This window comes from Marmota flaviventris, chromosome 5 (assembly GCF_047511675.1).
Source record: "Marmota flaviventris isolate mMarFla1 chromosome 5, mMarFla1.hap1, whole genome shotgun sequence".
NCBI classification, from domain to species: Eukaryota; Metazoa; Chordata; class Mammalia; order Rodentia; family Sciuridae; genus Marmota; species Marmota flaviventris.
In genome coordinates this window covers 20,871,029-20,892,211 of record NC_092502.1, presented here as the reverse complement: position 1 = coordinate 20,892,211, position 21,183 = coordinate 20,871,029, and the positions used below count along the sequence as shown (strand labels likewise).

The following is a 21,183-nucleotide window of genomic DNA, read 5'->3' as shown; positions in this document are numbered from 1 at the left end:
AAATAAATATTTAAAAAAAAAAAAAGATCAATTCCAGGGCTGAGGTTGTAGCTCAGCTGTTAGAGCACTTACCTGGCATGTGTAAGTCCCTGGATTCAAACCCTAGTACCCCCACACACATACAAAATCAGTCAAAACAAATTAGCACAACGATAACAAACTCAGTAAGGGGACATAGTATACCCTTTTGACCATGCACCCTTAGTAGTAGAAAAATGTAGAGAAATCTTGCACTCTTCATTGTAGGTTTATTGTTGGTACTGGTATTTGTATAGTAATTTAGGACAGAGCAGATGAGTAAATGTACAGTCTCCAACTTATGTTCCAGCTACTGTTTTTGTAGTTGACAATGATGTAAAAGTGATATACATTCAGTAGAAACCATATAGTAGTTCAAATTTTGAATTTTGACCTTTTCCTGGGCTAGAAATATGCAGTTTGATGCTGGACAGTGGCAGCCAATTGCAGCTCCCAGTGAGCACCACCATTACTGTAGTAAACCAACAGTACAGAACACTGTGCTGCTAGGCTGTTATATCTGGTAGGTTAGGTGTATTAAATGCATTTTCAGTTAGGGTATTTTCAGTTTACAATGGATTTATCCAAACACAACCTCTTTATAAGTTGGAGAGCATGTGTATTGTTAGTCTGGAGAACAGAATTTTCGCTGTTGGGAAGATGAAGAAAAATCCTTTATTATTGGATTTCACTTTTATATATATATTATTTGGAGTCATGGTTTTTGTTTTTGTTTTTTTCTTCTTCTTTTTCTTTTTTTAAGATGTGTTTCCGGGGCTGGGGAAGTGACTCAGTGGTAGAGTGCTTACCTAGCATGTGTGACGCACTGGGTTTAATCCTTAGCACCACATAAAAAAATAAATAAAATAAAGGTATTGTGTCCATCTACAACTTAAAAAATTTAAAATGTGTGTGTGTGTATTTTCATAAAGTATAGGATGTTGTACTAGTAAAATTTGTGTGTGTGTGTGTGTGTGTAGCTCTATTACACCCCCCCCCACACACACACACACACACACCGCCAGGTTTCTTTACTGTTAAGGCCTAAAAGTAGTAACAGTAAGTGCTAGTAACAGCACCCTTGTACCCACATCTCAGTTTCTAAATACCATTTCACACTAAAAGAATCCAGGATTCCTTGGAGTGATGGCCAATTCCTACTCTCTAAGGCAGGTGTCGTAAGAGAACATGACACCTGGAATAGTACATTCACCTGCAGCAAAATTCACTTTTAGTGGGACAGACCAAGTAAAAGGCCCATGGATGGCCTAAAAGTGGATTGGGAGAAGCTTGGACAGGAAACCATGGGGGATTGAGTACTTGGAGTGTTATCTAAAAGGGCCCATAGGAAATGGGTGGGGTAGAAAGAGGGCCATCACAAAAGCCTCCTTCACCCCCATCAAAGTCCTGTATAACATCCTATACTTTATGAAATAATTTATGCATTCAAGTTAACATTTGAGACTTTTGGGGGGGAAAGCATTTTAAATAACCTATTAAGCAGAATTAAATTCCAGATTCAGAGATCATATGTGCATTCTTCATTTAAAGAAAGATCATGTGGGGAAAGTAACCCTGAGGAGCAGATATGATTTGTGCTAGACTTTGAAAACTAGTAAAATTTGGTTTGGAGATGTGGAAGGAGAAAATAGAAGTTTGATGTATGAAGAACAAGAGATTTTTGAATCTTTATTTTTCTCATTATAAAAGGATCTCAGTGTTTACCTCTCAGAATTGTCTTGAAAAAGCAAATGAGCTAAAGTATGTGACAGCAGATTATAAGTGGTTAAGTATCTAGTGGTGTAGATTGTGCTGAATTTCTACTACCAAGGTGGAAAGTTTGTAGTTTGAACTGTTGAAATAAACTTCCTTCATTGAGGACACTGTATGTGTCTGGTTTTCCTTGGCAGTTCTTGTGATGATATTACAATATAGAATAATGTCACTCTTTCCCACCAAGTTTTCAGGGAAGGGGAGGAATACTGAGTAAAGAGCCTTGTACATTTTCTTTGGTTCCCATTTCTATGGAAATATAATTCAAGAGCAGATGTTTCCCATGAGGCCTCTTTGAAGCACGTTAAAAGGCATTATGGAGGCGTGTGAGAGGACTCCTAACCACATTAGAAGCTTCTGTTCATTGAACAGAATCTAGAAAGATTTGTACCTCCTAGGGCTGCAGAATATCAGCACTACCAGCTAACATGTGAGTGAAGATTCTGGCACTTAGCCTGCTAAGACCTGTGTACACTATAAAATCTGTCATTGGATTTCAGTAACATTACACAATGTACGTGCTATCCGTTGGAGAATGTGTGTTCAGGCAGCAGAGTAAACCTCCGTCTTTGTATTGGGATCAAGTCAGTCTCTTGGCACAGCTGGGAGATAGTTCCTTCTCCTCCAAAGTGCTATTTTTAGCTGTTTCCAAGGAGATACTCAGCATGTTATTGATAATTGCATTAATCCTCAGTTTACACAGTCTGTGGAGGGGGAAGCAGAAACTCTTTTCCTTTGTGTACTGCTTACTAGGCCTTTGGGTTGTGATTTATCAGCCAAAACAATAAGATGCCTTCCTTAGAATAATTGACCTCAAAATTATGTTCTAAAACCCTTCTCTTTGGTTTTCCAACTTTTAGTTCTCCTAAAATTATAAGGAAATGTGAGCTTTGCTCAGGCCGGCCCTTTCTGGGTGTACCTTCATTTCATCTTTGTCAATTAGAAACCTAATGTTATAAATTTACCAAATGATCGGTCTGTCTCTCTGTGTTTGTGTGGTGCTGGGGATAAACCCAGCGGCTCACATATGCTAGGCAACTACTCTACCACTGAGCTACTTCCCTAGCCCATTTTTATTGAGAGACAGGATCTTGATGAGCTTTGAAGAACATAGCTTTGAAGAACATAGTAGAACAGAGAAGAGTTTGAGATTAGAATTAAAGCATAGGAAATTGAAAATTTTTAACAATGTACATTAAGCTATAGTAACTTGGTGAATTGCCCTTCTCTAAAGAATTTCTGCTTTAAAATAACTTTTAATTCATTTCTTATGGGGTTTTCTTGGTTCTTTAGCATTCAACCCCCTACTTCCAATTTGGAGGAATACTTCTGTGTAATCTTGTGGGGTGGCGTAGCCCAGGGCAGTTGCTCCATCTTCTGACAGCCAAGCCATGTACCTGAGTGAGGTTTATTGGATGCTTCTGACTGAAATCTTAAATCTGGATCAAATGAGGCAAAGTAAAGGGAATAGTCATAATTTATTTGCTACTATGACAGCACTGACCTGTCTAGACTCACAAAAGGACATGCTTTCTTTTTCTTGTCTGAGCAGAGCTTCCTTGAGTTCTCCCTGCCTTCTTAAGCCTATTCTTTAAGCTTCCCATTGATTCTGTGAGCCCCACATAACTTTCCAGTAAAATTGCCTCTAAATTTTTTTGTTTAAAATTATCTTTTACGTGCATGCAAAACCCCTAACCAATGCAATAGAGAACATTTTAGTCCAGGTACCTCTCTTATAGTTAGTACTAGGTAAATATGGCCATACTGTTGTATTTTTTATCACTACTACCACCCATTTTATTTTTTCTATATTCCCTTATAATAGCCCTTTATATATTTCTTAAAATAGATTATCATTATATTTGCTGTGTGAGACATATGGTAGATACCAAAAGAAGTAGATTCAGTTATACCTACGTTTTAGTTTCTTTACTAGATTCATGAAGTCTTCTGTTTTACCCAGGTTATAATAAGAAATTTGAGAAACACCCTGGTCTCATCAATAATCTATTAACAAACCAGGCATGGTGACACAGGTCTATATTCCTGTGACTCGGGAGACTGAGGCAGGAGAATCACAAGGTCAAGGCCAGTCTCAGCAATTTAGCAATACCCTGTCTCAACATAAAACAGGATGAGCAATGTAGCTCAGTGGTAATGTGCCCTTGGGCTTAATCTCCAATTCCAAAACACACACACACAAAAGCATTAACAAGGTCTCCAGAGAAGAAATATTTTTCATTTGGTTTCTAATCTTGAGTACCATTATTTAGGTTTTAGGATTCTGGGTGTTAAGTAGCCTGCTAACTATATTTCTTCCCTTTGGAGTTTTTATTTAATCAGAAGCTTTAGGAATGAAGGAAGAGATTTTACGGGACTTTCTCTTTAAAATGAAAGAAAAGGGGCTGGGGTTGTGGCTCAGTGGTAGAGTGCTTGCCTAGCATGCATGAGTTACTAGGTTTGGTTCTCGGCACTGCATAAAAATAAAATAAAGGTATTGTGTTCACCTACAACTCATATATATATATATATATATATATATATATATATATATATATATAAAGAAAAAGCATTGTCCAAGGTGGGCAGCAGGCCTACAGGTGCTTCTGCCAGTTTGGCTTGTGCCAGCCACATTAAGGTGATCCTGGAAGAAGTACATACCAGCTCAGATGTGTTACTTTGCTCCACAGGGTGACATTGGCTTTGCTTTATGTTTGATGTGTGGTTGGCCGTCTGTATGAGTTTCTGAGTTGTTAAAACAAGCTAAGAAAAGAGAGAGTTACTTATCTAGGTTTCTTTAAATTTTCCTGTATCAGCTGCTAACAGCATAATGCCCAACCCTGTGGGTATGACTTGTCCTCTGTAATGTACTCTTTCAGGATACTCTGTTTCCTTCATGACATAACCCACAATTCTTGCTAAATGAGTAATAAATTGCTTATTTTACAGAAAAATAGTAATTTATACTTATTGCCACTGTGTTGGAAGCTTTCCATACATAATCACTTAAACCCACTAAACATTAAGTCAACACTATTAAAGTTTTATTGTTTTAAATGAAGAAACTAAAGCTCAGAAAGATTCTGAAACTGGTTGTGCAATTTAAGTATAGAGCCAGAATTTGAATTTATACTAGTATGCAAATCAGGGTGCAGGTTGTTTAGTTTCATTTTTGAGTGAATAAAAATTAGCTGATACTTGAACTGCCATTCCATGCAAAAGACAGAAGCATAGAAAGCAAAGGACAGGCCAACAACACCTACCTTTTATTTCAAACATGAAAATGCAGTTGATGATTAGTCATGTGTTTTTCTCTTGTCACTGTTTGGGATTTGGGTAAAACTGACCCAGTTCTCAAAAGTCAACTTGCTACCCATTAAATATACTTGTGTATATAGAAACCCTTTTTATTCATTATAATATTGTTAAGAAATTGTGTAATAATTCTATGATCTTTTCCAGAAAAGGAGAGAGGAGAGCACTAGACTAAAGGAGGAGGGAAACGAGCAGTTTAAGAAAGGAGGTAAGATAACTGTTCTAACACTGATGTCTGGCCATCTTGACTCATCCTGTTTCAGAGTTCATGAAGATAAACCAAAGAACATTTGGAAACAACTAGCAAGTCTTAGTTGCTCACGATGTGGTGTCATTTCCCAGCACCTACATTTTTTTTTTTTTTTTTTTTTTTAACCAGCTCCAAGTCATTCTCATTTGGCAGTGATCAGTTACTGTGTATCTTTTGGCATGAGCAGTTTTTCTTTTCTGTAGTCTAATATAATCTATTAATTCTAAAGTCAAGGGTGAAGCTCAGCTACTGCTTTAGAGAACACTACCTTAATGCATTGTGTAAAATCAGAGTCCCCAATTCTCACTCACTACAAAGCCCAACAAATGTATTGCCTGCTTAGTTAAAGGCCCTATTGCAAATGGTAGGAACACATGCAAGAGGAAAGGATTACATCTCAAAAGGAAGCCAGAGAGAGACTGAGGAAAATCTCAGACTGTTATAACAATTGGCTGTCTTGAGCACACTATCCAGATCACCAGTATTCCCCTCCCAGGGCAGTGCCTCCAGTGATCTGAGGACCTTGCAGTAAACCCTGCCTCTTAAAGGTCCCCAACTTCACCACATTGAAAACTGAGCTCCCAACACATGAAACTGTTAAGGAACAAACTATATTCAAACCTTAATAGATGCCTTAAGTAGAGAGAGGTTCTTCATGTCCTTATGCATTTTCTCCATTTGCTTAGGAATAAAGTTAGGGTTCATTCTGATAATTTGGTGAATTCAATCTTATAATAACTTTCTGTACCATGTCAAAGTATATATACTTTAGAAGTCTAGGAGTGTTAACATAATTTTCCCCTAGTTATTTTTAGGTTTAATTATTTTCTTATATCTTGGTTTTAGCAGTCATGACTTTTTTTTTTTTCCTAATAGAAGTAATGGTTCTAATTTTGAAAACATAGCTTTTTGTGTGGTTTCTTTTGGTGGGGGAGCAGTCCTGGGGCTTGAAAAGAGGCCCTAGTGCATACCAGACAAGTTCTCTACCACTGAGCTATATCCCCAGCCCTTTTTATTTTATTTTGAGACAGGATCTTGCTACCTTATAGAGACTGGCCTCAAATCCGTGATCCTCCTGCCTCACCTTGCCAAGTAGCCGCAATTACAGGCGTGTACCATCACTCCTGGGTTGTATGTTAGTATTAAATATTTCAAACCTGGGACAGGAATGAATAGACAACTTGTTCTTAGTATCTTTACCATAATTCTGCATGTAACAATGAACACATACATTTAATTAAAATTTCTCTTTTAAAGTTAAATAATGTTTTTTTACAGTTTTAGGTCTTTATAAAATGTCTCTTCACAGGCTGCTCAGTGGGAGAGTGCTTATCTCGCATGTGCAAGGCTGAGTTGGGTCCCCAGCACTGCAAAAAAAAACTCTCCAAACATTTTATGCAGCAGAGTGTGATAGAGCAGAAACTCAGGAGGCTGTGGCAGGAGGATAGCAAGTTTAAAGCCAGCCTCAGCAACTTAGCAAGGCCCTAAGCAACTTAGAGAGACTGAGGCTCAAAATAAAAAAAAAAAGTCTGGGGAAGTGGCTCAGTGATTAAGCACTCCAGGTTCAATCCCCAGTATCAAAACAAACAACAAAAAAAAACCCCAACATTTCATGCATATAGTTTTAGCCAAATTATCTTCATGAAAGCACAATAGCTTTCTTGAAAAAATTATATACTTTTGGTTGTGGAGGGGTAGGGGTGTGGTGCTGGGCTGGGGATGAAACTCAGGCCCTTGCACATGCCAGACAAGCATTCTACCACTGAGCTGTACCCTAGCTGTAAAACTTTTTTTTCATCCCAAATCATGGATCCCAGACTTTAATCTCTTTGATCTGTCCAGTTCCTTAACCGCCTTTGAACATTCCTTTCTAAATTGCTGAACCAAATGAAAGTGAACATCTAAGGTATGCTACTACTCTTGAGCATTGAGTGCTCTTCACTGACAGCATGTTCAGCTGTCAGTTCACCAAGCTCATGCCTTGTGAGATTGGCACAAAGAAGCACTGTTTCTTTACAGAGAGAAGAAAGGGGGGAATGAAATTTACTGCCCAAAACTTAATAGACTGAGACTATCTTTTTATTTAAAACCTTTGTCTTATAAATGGGAAGCTATACATTTTGAGGTCCTACAGAATGCAATAGTATCATGAATAAAATCATAATGACCTCTCTTATTATTCTCAGATTATATAGAAGCTGAAAGTTCTTATAGTCGAGCCCTTCAGATGTGCCCATCCTGCTTCCAGAAAGACAGATCAATTCTGTTTTCAAATAGAGCTGCTGCAAGGATGAAGCAGGTATGGATCTTTGACCTTTTCTTTTAAAGAAGCACATGGTCTTACAGTATTTTGAAAGGCAGTTTATCTAAAAAAAAAAAAACATAAGGGCTTAAAGTTGCTATTTCTCTTTTCCTGCCCATGTATTTCCCTTATGTAAAGGGCACGGGGAAGATAGAAAAATATTTTGGGAGAACTTGAGTCACACTACCATTAACATTCCATATTAAAGTAGCTGAGTGAATACTTTCATGGAAGAAAGGCTGACGAAGTTTCCACTAAACTAGGGCAGGTTAATGAAGCAAGGAGCCAAGTAGTGCATTTCTCAGAATAGCTACAGCTACTTATTTTAGGCCTCTGGAATTCTAGATAAAGATTTAAAGGCACAGGGGAACACTGGTTAAACCTCTAGATATAAAGATGCTTATTCCCGAGACTGATTTTTCCATTCAAATAATGGACACTGGGAGAAGTGTCCAACAGTTGGGATGAAAGTTACCCTTAAATCCAAAGTATGGGGCTAGGGTTGTGGCTCAGTGGCAGAACGCCTGCCTCGTACATGTGAGGCACTGAGTTCGATCCTCAGCACCACATAAAAATAAATAAACAAAATAAAGATATTGTGTCCATCTATAACTAAAAAATATTTTTAAAAAATCCAAAGTATGTGTCAGAGAAAGTTTCATAAAGTTTTTTTATTTCAAAAGAATTGAGAACCTGGTATAATAGGGTGAGTGTGGAATAAATGAGAGTGAAAATATATTTGTTTTATATTGTGTTGGTACAAATAATGAGATTTATTGCTGATTTTGTCTAGTTTTCCTATTTAGTCAACATAATTAGTATGGCTAGATTGAAAATGGTGAGAATTTTTTAAAAATTCTGCTTGTTTAACTGTGGCTACTTATATCCACAGTGGATTGGATAGGCTATTTAACATACTTTATACAACTCATGAAGCTGGCTCAGGATTGGGTAAAGTGGCTTTTTGTTTGTTTCTTCCTTTAGATCAGGTATTTACTGTCACTTTCTCTTTGATATGGCCTGAAATTTTCTAGTGTCTCCACCAAAGTCAATTTGATTAACCAGGTTTTTTGGTATTTTGTTTTGAAAGGCCTTGGGGTAGGGAAGAGAGTACACTTAAATGCTTAGACCTGCAGAAAGTTGTTTGTTTTTAAAGCCTGCACATGTATATAGATGAATTCCATCTCCAAGGTGAAGTACTTTTGAAGTGTTTCATGTGGCTTATGTGGCATGGGAGAAGACATTTTATAGAATATACACCAACAATTTGTATTAAGAAAACAAAAAATAAGACTTTTTTGGGGGGGTGCAGTATTGGGGATTAAACCAGGGCCTCACAAATATTAGGGAAGTGCTCTACTACAGAACTACATCCCCAGCCAAAAAAATTATTTAAAGTTTAGAACAGTGTTCATTAACATATACTGCCATGTGTCAAAACCTACATCTAACAGTTTTTAAACATAGCTGGAACCTGGGCACAGTGGCAGACCCCTGTAATCCCAGTGAAGGTAGCATAGCTGTTTTCACGTGATTGCTTTGAAAAACATTCCGTTTCTCCATAGCAGTTATTATGATCGGATCATACCAAAGGACTTTGAACCGTTAAGATAAAACTAGAGTAATGCATATTAATGTTGTGTTTCCTTTTAGGACAAGAAGGACATGGCCATCAATGACTGCAGCAAAGGTACATCTTTTGTCTTACTACCTACTAGTACACAAGAGTGTTACCTCAGCTAGACCCACAAATACAGGGGCTTTGGGGCAGTTGTACACTTGTACCTTATGTACTCTGCTGCTGGGGCTTTTAAAGAAGCAGCTTTATAGTTTACATAATAGTAGTCATCATAGAGTAAGCACACTTTCAAGTAGATAATTTAGTCCATTTCTTCTGTGTTAGAAACTATATGATGAAAAATTAAAAGCTACCTTGGCAATGGAACTCATTTGTGAAACAATTTACTTTGTGTGATCTCTGAATTGTTTTCCTTAGAAGTTCAAACTGAAGGTCTTAGCTGTTATTAGGGCATTTGGATCTGTGTGTTTATGGAGGGAGCGCAAAGCACAGTGAGGGTGCTTTCTCCCCACTACCCCCTTCAACCCTAATACCAAGGATTAACCATTGAGCTACATCCCCAGTCCTTTTTTTTTTAAGTTGTAGTTGGACACAATACCTTTATTTTATTTATTTTTATGTGGTGCTGAGGATCGAACCCAGGGCCTCGCACTGCTAGGCAAGCACTCTACCTCTGAGCCACAACCCCAGCCCCCAGCCCCAGTCCTTTTTATTTTTTAGTTTGAGAACTGAGATGGGTCTCACTAAGTTGCTTAGAGCCTCAGTAAGTTGTTGAAGCTAGCCTTGAACTTGAAATCTGTCTCAACCTCCTGAGCCACTGGGATTACAGGTGTGCAACCCCATGAGGGGCATTTTCTGATTGTAGCAGACAGTGACTTTTGATATAATCATCCTTCCAAACCGACTTCTCCAGGGCTGTGGATGGAACTCAATCTTAGAGCACTTATCTAGTATGTGTGGGGTCCTTAAAAACCCCACAGGGATCACAGATCAGGAGAATTTGCCAATTGTTCTTTTAGAGTCTATAAAATGAATCAAGCCTTTGCTATATATCTGAGTTCCATTAAGGTCTTTACTTCCCACCAACTTTTATAAAGAAACCTTTAGATATAGGATCACTGCTATTTTGGGGGGTGTTTTGTTTGTGTATATGGGGTTTGTTTGGTTGGTTTTTTTATTTTTCCAAATAGTATATTTTTCAGCTTTTCTACTAATTTTTAAAAAAATATTTTCTGAGAGAATTACAGTTGAAAAGAAGCTTTTATGTTATCTGGTTCCCCTTCCACACAAAGCATGAATTCCCTTATCTGGTTTTTGTTTGTTTGTTTTTAATTAAGCAATCTCTATTCACTTCTTAACTTTTCGATTGTTTTGTAGTATCTAAATGAAATTATTACTACAGTAAAATCTAGCAAGCTACTTCTGATCTATTACTGTCTTGAACTGGAACTAACTCTGAATGTACTATTTTGTTGGGGAAAAAACGGTATTTAATGTATTTCCTCTGTATGAGGTGTTTGAATTTGAAAAGTTCAGGAACAAGCTGTTGATCTTCAGAGCTCCTTTCTCTGAAACCAGGTAGTCCAAAAAAAACCCTTTGTAAGCTTGACCAGTAGGTATACCATAGAAAACAGTTAATTTCCAGCTATATTCCTCTGTGTAGGCCCCCTTCTCTGTTAACCTCAACATTTTGGAAAAGGGAGGAAAGTGTTTTCCAGATTTCCTTTCAGATCTATGTACATTCTTATTCCTGTGCCTAGACAGCCATTATGAATGCATTCATAGGCAAAGTGGGTTAATGGTAGCTGGGTTCAAGTCCCTTCCACACCTTCAGCACATATACACCCTTGCTCTCATTCATACACCTTGGTAAGAATTTAACAGCTTATTTCTTTTTTTTTTTTTTAATATTTATTTTGTAGTTTCAGTAGACACAACATCTTTATTTTATTTTTATGTGGTGCTGAGGATCGAACCCAGTGCCCTGCGCATGCCAGGCGAGCGTGCTACCGCTCGAGCCACATCTCCAGCCCATTAACAGCTTATTTCTGAGGTCGTCTTAGAGCTCTGTACTACATAAGGAACAGTTTCTAGTGCTAGTCACCCTAAGGTTTTCAGTGTTGGCATAAATGAGGTTTAAGGTTATTCTCAGTATAGATTAACAAGGAAAATCACATTATACTGATACTAGTTTTAGAGATATACAGTGGCAATAGGAAAAATTCCTTCTCTTCATTGCACGTATACATAATCAGAAGCAGTCTAGCAGTTGCATAGGTTGAGGTATCTGACCTAATGTGTAAATTGAGGAATTCCATTCTATGAAAGGTGGAGTAGAGGACCATTGGAGTGTTTTTCCTGTGGATAGTGTGATAATCGTAACTAGGAATATTATAAAAGGGTATAGTGTACCAGACTAAGAGGAGGCTGGCAGGACAGCCTGTAGAGTTGAAATGTTAAGAGATTTGGGTTCTTCCTGAAAACCTTTTGCTGATCCCATCTCCCTCTCTAGCTTCTGTATATTTCTCTGATCTTCCTCATTAAAAGAACCGTCTGTACTCCCTGGCTCCACATGTCTCCTCCTGTTTGTTCTCCCCTCCTCTCACTTCCACAGGGCTTCTTCTTTGTCCATGCCCCTGAAGACATGGCTCCTGTGAAGGTCAGCAACAGTTGCATCTCGCTCACTCCAGTGATCACTTCTCTATCCTCTCCAGTATTACTCCATCCCAGAAGCATTTAGTACCATTTTTCATACCTTCCTGTCTTTTTTTAGGAAATTTCCCCCTAAATCCAATGATACCACACACACTGTATTCATTCTCTGTCCTTTTTTTTTTTCTTCTGCTTCTTTGGTTCTTCATTCTTACTCTTCTCTGCGTGCTGCCTTCTCTGTTACCTCAACATTTTGGAAGCCTTATTTAGCTTTTTCTGCATATATTTTTTCCCTATTTGAACTTATCTAATTCTGAAGCTTTAGATGGTCTGTGTAAATTAACTCAATGATTCCATTCCATAATATATACGTACTTCAAAACATCATGCACACCTAAATGTATGTAATTTTGTCAACTTAAAAATAAAATTAAAATGGTTAAAATATATAAATTATTCAACTCAAGAAATTAGAGCCAAAAAGTAGAATTAAGGGAACCAAAAGGAATGTCTTAATAAAGATAAAAGCAGAATTAATAAATTAAAACTATGAAACTAATGAATACCTACTCTCTGTATGCTAAAGTTTACACCTTTAGCTCTGACTCTTCTCTGTGATCTGGAGACCTGTGTCCCATTGCAAAGCTATTGTTTCTTCCTGGATGTCTGGTAGGCATTTCAGATTGAAGATGCCCATTCACCCTTACTCTTCAAGATTTTCAGTTAGTTGTTTTCTATTCTAATAAATGACATTGCCATACATTTATTTACTTAAGCTGAAACTTGTGGAGTCATCCCTGAATGTTCTCTTTCATTCCATTCCATGAGTCCTGTGGGCTGAAATTCAAAAGCATATACTTAATCTGGCCACCTCTTTCAAGCTCCACTGTTCCGCCTTAGACCAAGCCAACAACATGTCTCATCTGGGTCACTATAGTAGCCTCCCATCTAGTTACACTGCTTTCACCCCTGTCCCCCAGTCTACAGCTGAAGCAGTCCTTGAAAAAAATGTATATCAGCCTAGGCATGGGGGTGCACACCTGAAATTCAGGCCACTCAGGAGGCTGAGGCAATGGGATCACAAGTTTGAGACCAGGCCAGGCAATTTACTGAGACACTGTCTCAAAAATAAATTAATTAAAAATGGCTGGAGGCGTGGCTCATTGGTAAAGTGCTCCCTGGGTTCAATTCCCTGTGTCACCAAAAAATGAAATAAAATAATATATATATATTAATTAGATTATGGCTTACACTTATTAGAAACCCTTCTAGTGACTTTTATCACACCTAGAGAAAAAAGTCCAAACTCTTCCCTGGCCCAGAGGCCCTCCAAGGTATGGACCTGGCCTGTGTGTTCACTCTTATCTCTCCTCCAACCTCCACACTGTTCACTGACATGCCAGTATTATTCTTGTTTAAGGAATTTCATTCATGTTACTTCCTCTATGGTACATTCCTCCTCTTCTTTCAGATAGTTGGCCTTCCTCAGAAAGTCCCTCTTTGCATTCTCTGACCACTCTCTGAAGTTACCTCTTCACTTGTGTCTCTGTTACCTTGTTTTTCCTTCATTAAAGCACTGTGACTGCATGAAGTCATTCCCGTGTGTGACGGCCTGCTCTTGCTGTACAAGGACAGCATAAAGCCTCATAAGAACAAGGCCTTTGTCTTGTTTACTGTGGTAGCCCAAGTTTTACTAAATTAGACACAAAGATTTAGGTACTGTATAAATATTTGCTAAAAGCACAAATGAATGAAAATGAAGTCCACATTTTATGAAGAGGAAAAGTTTTAGAGATAAGACATTGCTTTCTGAAAGAAGAAACAATTCAGAAGGGAATAGGAGAAATGCAGTGTACTTGAACCAAAACAGCAAAGGGTTATTAGGGCAGTTGTTCCTGCATAGAGGACAAGATTGTGCACTCATGACCCAAAGGTACTGGAAAAGTAGTATGAAAGAACAGTGAGGATTTAATAGTCAAGGACTAGAAAAAATAAAAGGATAGTCTGCCACCAGACTGCTTTCCTTCGGCTCCCCTTCGGATCTCTTGTACTCATCCACTGTGTACTTAAGCTCTGTGTTCTGGCCTCTTCTGGGCTGCGTGGAAGACGTAGGCACATAACAGGACTTGGATTATAGACCTAGGTTTGGCAAACTAAAGCCATAAGTCAGTCCAGCCTGTACAGCCCACAAGTTAAGAAAGATTTCTACATTTTAAAATAATTGCTAATTAAATAAAAAAATATTATTTTATATGTGAAACTCAGATTTCAGTGTCTGTAAGTAAAGTTTTATTGGAACACAGCCACCTTTATCTGTTTACGTATTGCCTATACTTTTGTGTTACACTAGCACAGTTAAGTAGTTGCAACTACAATTGTCTGGTCCACAGAACCTAAAATTTTTACGATTTTGTCCTTTATAGAACAAATTTACAAACCTTAAGTATGTATGGACTTTAACAAATGACTTTAATTACTTAGAGGATTCCTGGTAAATAAATGAATTTCATGTAGCCCTTTTTTCTTTGTGATAACAACTAAGTTTTTTGTTTTGTCTTGTTTTATAGCAATTAAGCTGAACCCCAGCTACATCAGGGCAATTTTGAGGAGAGCGGAGTTGTATGAGAAGACAGACAAGCTAGATGAAGCCCTGGAAGACTATAAATCTATATTGGAAAAAGATCCATCAATACATCAAGCAAGAGAAGCTTGTATGGTAAAACCTAAATTTTTAAATATGCTTTTTCTTCCAGTCCTTTTGTTTGGCACTCAGCGAGTCTCAATCCTTTCTGACATGACTAAATTCCATTTCTGTGCTTATTAAAATATATGAGACATAGATCTGTGAAGTAATGGCCATTTACCCACTGTGACCCTGTGCCATTTAATCTCCATTATAACAGTGGCACATGTAAACCTTTAATCTCTAGGGTTGACAAGAAATGCATTTCATTGTTGCACTAGGGAACTCTTCTTGTCCACTGTATTTATACAGAGTAGGCCAAAGTAATTCTTAAGTACTTTTCTTAATTCAGTCACCAAGTTTCTGTTCTGTCATCATACGCCCAGGTGAATATATTCTAAACAAACCTCCTAATCTTTCTTGAAATGGCTGTTATTTCTGTCCTTGGCACTGACCATCCTTCTGCTTCTAATTCTTAAATTTCAGAGTATGTGCCACAGAGTTAGATGTTTGTGTCATTACTCAAGAAATAATGGATGTTCAAATAAGTTTGAGAAACACTGACTTTAAGAAATTAAACAATATCATCAGTGCCAGGCTTTTCAGAGAACCATTTGGATGAATCCTGAGTCGACACTATGCAGTAGAAATTGAAGATAGTGGACGGGGGAGGGGGGGTTGTTTGTTTGTTTAATTTTTTTTAGTTGTAGATGGATGCAGTATCTTTATTTTATTTATTTATTTTTATGTGGTGCTGAGTATCAAACCCAGTGTCTCACACATGCTAGGCAAGCTCTCTATCACTGAGCTACAGTCCCAGCCCCCAAGGTGTGTTTTATTTAAAACAACCCACAAAACTTTTTCAATTGAAGCCACTTGCCAACATGTAAACTTGGACAGATTTTACTATATAAAAATCTAGTTCTGACTCCTTAAAAATTGGAAGATGTGGATATCTGGACTCCTGAACTCCCACACACTGACGCTCCACTGGAGCTTTCTGGTTCCCCTGCTGGCCTCCCACCTCCCTCTTGCTGTGAACTGCCTCTCGTCTCATTTACATTTTCTCTCTGCCCCTCTCCCTCAAGGGCATTTGAACCCTTGCTGCACAGTATTTCCCACTTTCTTCCACAGAGCAAACCTGAGAAATGTTCACTAATAACCCTGCATTGATCTGTTAGGTGATTTTTCGTTTTTTAAAATTTGAGGTGAATTATTTCTATAATAACAAATATTTGTGTAAAGGTGGCTGTCAGGAGATAGACTGGTTTGGATACATAAGCAGTTTGGAACTAATTTTAATCTAACTTTCTCAGACTTGTTAATAAATCTCTGAATGACGACAGGATTAGTTTAAATGTGAAATGAAAAGGAAAAAAGTTCTTAAAATCTTAGCTAAGTTCTTGGTAGCCTTTTTATTTGTCAAGTTAGTTTTAAGTCTTATGGTAGTTTTATATGTGGAAAGAATTTATTCTGAATTTTTTGTAAATGAGTTATAGCCCGCAAAATACTTGGGACCAATTACAGGACTAAATGTGGCAATGAAAGATTCTAATCTAGCTGATCAGGGTGGCAGGAGGATTTCAAATTCAAGGCCAACTTCAGCAACTTAGCAGTGCCCTAAACAACTTAGGGAGGGAGACTCTGTCTCAAAATAAAAAACATAAAGGGATAAGGATGTGGCTTAGTGGTAAAGTACCCTGGGTTCAGTCCCAGTACCTCCACCAAAAAAAAAAATTCTAATCCAGATCAGTGGTCCTCAGCTAGGGCAGTTTTGGTTTCAGGGGATATTTGACTACTCTGGAGACATTCTGATTTCATGACTTGGAGGCATCTAGTGGGAAGAGGCCCAGATGCTGTTAAATATCCCACAATTATCAGAATGTTCCTCCATAATGAAGAATTGTTCAGTCTAAAATATTAATAGTGCCAGGATTGAGAAACCCTGAGCTAAGTGATGATTTAAGGACATTTAAGATTGATTTAATCCTTTTTTAAGAAATTAGGTTGTGATTGTATAAAAAAGGAACTCCAAATTAGAAGATACAAATCAGAAAAAAAATAAAATTTGAAAGTTACAAACCAAGTGTAGTACACACCTATAATCCTAGCTATTTGGGAGACTAAGGCAGGAGGATCACAGGTTTCAAGCTGTGCTGGGCAACTTAGCAAGACTCTGTCTCAAAATAAAAAGGGATTAGGGAATGATCAAGCAGTCCCCAATACTGGGTAAAGAGGATATAGCTATCAACCATAATCCCATCACTAATTATACCACCATAGACATCTAATGTGTTTCAGTAAGTTATTTGCTATATATATTTAATCACCAAATTGTAATTGCAGTCCTTCTTTGGTCTAGGCACTCTGTTAAGGAATATAACAGTGAAACAGATAAAACTGTGTATAGCTCACCCACAAACAAACATTTAGGTTTTGTGGTTTTTTTTCCTTTACTTAATAGGATCATATATATGTATTTAACCTGATCTCATTTTCATATTGGGATTTTAAGTGTTTCCAAATTCAAAATAAAGCCAAAGGATTTTTCTTTTTTTTTTTAATTTATTTATTTATTTATTTATTTATTTTTAGTCATACAATGCAGCAGAATGAATTTTGACATATAATACATATATGGAATGAACATACATCAATCAAATTGTCAATTCTATTCTGCTGCCCTTCCTATTCTCCTTACTCCTCCCCTCCTCTCCCATCCTTTCTCTCTATCCAATCTAATGTGACACACTTTTTTTTCTTTTTGTCATTACAACATCATACATGTATTCTGTATAATAATGAGGTTCTCCTTCCATCTTCCATGTAACTCCCCTTTTCCCTCTTTTTCCCTCCCACCTCTCTTCCCTATTTAGAGGTAGTCTTCTTCTCATGCTCTTCTTCCCTATCCCATTTTGAGTCACCCCCCTTATATCAGAGAAGACATTCAGCATTTGTTTTTTAGGGATTGGCTAACTTCACTCAGCATAATCTGCTCCAACGCCATCCATTTGCCTGCAAATGCCATGATCTTGTTATCTTTTAGTGCTGAGTAATACTCCATTGTGTATAAATGCCACATTTTTTTAATCCATTCATCTATTGAAGGGCATCTAGGTTGGTTCCACACTCTAGCTATTGGGAATTGTGCTGCTATAAACATTGATGTGGCTGTGTCCCTGTAGTATGCTCTTTTTTGGTCTTTTGGGTATAGTCCAAGAAGGGGAATAGCTGGGTCAAATGGTGGTTCCATTCCCAGCTTTCCAAGGAATCTCCATACTGCTTTCCAAATTGGCTGCACCAATTTGCAGTCCCACCAGCAATGTATGAGTGTACCTTTTTCCCCCCCGCATCCTCGCCAGCACTTATTGTTATTTGACTTCATAATGGCTGCCATTCTTATTGGAGTGAGATGGTATCTTAGAATAGTTTTAATTTGCATTTCTCTGATTGCCAGAGATGGTGAGCATTTTTTCATGTATTTGTTGATTGATTGTGTATCCTCTTCTGAGAAGTTTCTGTTCAAGTCCTTGGCCCATTTGTTGATTGGGTTATTTGCTTTTTTTGTTGTTTAACTTTTTGAGTTCTTTGTATACTCTAGAGATTAGAGCTCTATCTGATGTTTGGGGGGTAAAAATTTGTTCCCAGGATGTAGGCTCCCTATTTACCTCATATATTATTTCTCTTGCTGAGAAAAAACTTTTTAGTTTGAATTCGTCCCATTTGTTGATTCTTGGTTTTAACTCTTGTGCGATAGGTGTCTTATTAAGAAATTTGGGGCCTGCCCCCACGTGATGAAGATTAGGGCCAACTTTATCTTCTATTAGACGCAGAGTCTCTGGTCTGATTCCTAGCTCCTTGATCCATTTTGAGTTGACTTTTGTGCATGGTGAGAGAAAGGGATTCAATTTCATTTTGTTGCATATGGATTTCCAGTTCTCCCAGCACCACTTGTTGAAGATGCTATCCTTTCTCCATTGCATGGTTTTAGCACCTTTGTCTAATATAAGATAGTTGTAATTTTGTGGATTTGTCTCTGTGTCCTCTATTTTGTACCATTGGTCTACCAGCCTATTTTGGTGCCAGTACCATGCTGTTTTTGTTACTATTGCTCTATAGTATAGTTTAAAATCTGGAATCACGATACCACCAATTTCACTCTTCCTGCTTAGAATTACTTTAGCTATTCTGGGTCTCTTATTTTTCCAGATGAATTTCATGATTGCTTTTTCTATTTCTGCAAGGAATGTCATTGGGATTTTGATAGGAATTGCATTGAAGCCAAAGGATTTTTCACCAACTCTTGTTTCTTTTTTTTCCTCAGAGATTACCTAAGCAAATTGAAGAACGTAATGAAAGACTAAAAGAAGAGATGTTAGGTAAGTTTGCTTTCTTACTCTTACTCTCTCTTGACTTCTTAGCCATTTTTGACTCCAAAAAGAGCATCATGGTTTAGAAAGGATACCAGCATTTTCAGAAACCAAATTTCCATTTTGTTTTTCTTGAAAAATTTTCTTCCCTCAAGAATGCAAACATAATCTAGTTCCCAACATGGAACACCACCAGCCTCTGTTTCCCATATTAATTTCATAAAAACAATTAAGTTTCTTCGTTGAGTAATCACCCCTTCATTGGAATACAGTCAATAATGTCAGAATCAAGGGAATTTTTGTTTCAAAAACAGCAGTGAAGGGGCTGGGGAAGTGGCTTGCTTAACATGTGTGAGGCCGTGAGTTCAATCCCCAGCAGTGCCAAAAAAAAAAAAAGACAGATTTAATGTTTGAGAAGACATGAGAGGGCAGGAATTGTGCGTAAATAGTAAAGGAAAAAAGAGTGGTGTTGAGAGTCGGATAAATGGACACATTTGACCCGTTATTTAGTTACTTCCCTTATTTGTCAAAGCATTTACAGTTGGAATCAGAGAACCTCTCCGGCTTGACTAAGAGGATTGGGGCTTCCTAAACCAAGACCTTACATTTGTTAAACCTATCTGATATTTCCCTGTGCAAGATCTGCTGTATGTTCTTATATAAATATGTTCTAAATCTCTTTCATGAATTGCATTTAATATATTGCAGTCACATGGGCTAGAGGAAAAATAATTTAAAATACACTGAGCCTGGCCATTAATGACTTGGCATCAATATCCAGAGAATGAGCACAGATTTCCCAAAGGATCACTCTAACAGCAGAATTGATTTAGAGAAAGCTTTTAACCTAGTCCACCCAGAGCCTTCTGGCCCCTGCCAGGTAGATTCAAGACTCCAAGGAAAGCTCCTTCAGATTTAGGGTATTTCTGGAACCATCCCCAGGTTTTCCAAAAAAGGCTATTTACCTAATTTACATATTTTATTAAACTTGACACCATCTTTGAGCATAAAAAATTACTTTAGAGGTACTTTTTTCAAAGGAGGAAAAAAATATTTTCTCGCCTAGTCTACTTAACAATGATGCTCTATTTTAATCAGAAAAAAATGTGTTTAGCTGAACTGAATCTTGGGCTGAAAGATGACTTTTTAAATGGCAGTAGTGGACTTGGAATAGACATTTCTGTTAAGCAAAACAGAAATGCCTTAGGTCCATTTTTCTGAGCCAATCCAAAACCATAAAGGGACTATACAAACTGAATCTTCCTGCCCATTGTTAGTCCCAGATGGAATCAAAACTCCCATCTGTCATTGTCACTATAAATTCTAATTAGCAAAAGTTTCCTGTCCTCATGACTTTGGCTTTTTCTTGTATCATTACCTCTGTGAAGTACTCTAATTGGGTTAGGAGGTGTTCTTCAGTGATAAACTGCTTGCCTAGCATGTGTAGCCCTGGGTTCAATCCCCAGTTCTGCAAATAAAACAGGTGCTCAAATTTAATTCTGTACTCGATTCTTCTATAATGAAGACTTAAGCAGCATAACTTGGTTGATAAATAATGTGTTACACATCAGTAGTTTGAATGACTAGACTCTCTTGTTAGTAAATGTAAGGATTGTGGATAAAGTGTTGCTTCCACTTTGTTAACCCACCAAAGATAACCTGGAAGAGAGAAATTATTTCATTGTGGAATTTCAACCCACAGAATCTTTTTGGTGTTCTTTCTCCTTGTGATAGAAGAGATGACTGAATCATGTGCTGTGAAATCCCTGGAGGTTAGACTGTCTGAGCACAGATTAATATCACTTGCTTAGACATTCTGAGACATTGTGAGCAAGGCTGGGCCCATAGGTGCACACATGTAATCTCAGCTGCTAAGGAGGATAAGGCAGGAAGATCCCCAGTTCAAAGTTGTGCTGGGCAATTTAGCAAGACTTGGGGAAGTGGCTCAGTTGTAAAGTGCCCCTGGGTTCAGTCACAGCACCAAAAAATAAAAATAAAAAAAGAGAGAGAAAGAAAAGCTTATGTGAAAGTACAATATAGAAAGATGGCATTTTATTTGCATGAATGTTTAGATCCAAATGTGCAGTAGTCCTGTCTTATCCAAGGTTTTGCTTTCCTCAGTTTTTGTTTCCCTGGTCTAAAAATATTAATTGATAATTTCAGAAATAGAGACTACTTTCATATAACGTTTATTACAGTGTATTATTAGGATTGTTTTATGCTGTTAATTTCTTACTATGT

General features: G+C 37.6%; 1 protein-coding gene across 3 annotated transcripts in view; it reads left to right on the top strand.

Moving 5' to 3' along the window:
* The window catches only part of Ttc1 (tetratricopeptide repeat domain 1), a 49,903-nt gene that overhangs the window by 20,665 nt on the left and 8,055 nt on the right, over positions 1-21,183 (top strand). For all 3 annotated transcript variants that reach the window (XM_027938674.2, XM_027938675.2, XM_027938673.2), the window contains exons 3-7: positions 5,254-5,314; positions 7,543-7,655; positions 9,312-9,348; positions 14,457-14,605; positions 18,897-18,951. In XM_027938674.2, the coding sequence (XP_027794475.1) occupies positions 5,254-5,314; positions 7,543-7,655; positions 9,312-9,348; positions 14,457-14,605; positions 18,897-18,951 (415 nt within the window). The remainder of the gene's footprint in view (positions 1-5,253; positions 5,315-7,542; positions 7,656-9,311; positions 9,349-14,456; positions 14,606-18,896; positions 18,952-21,183) is intronic.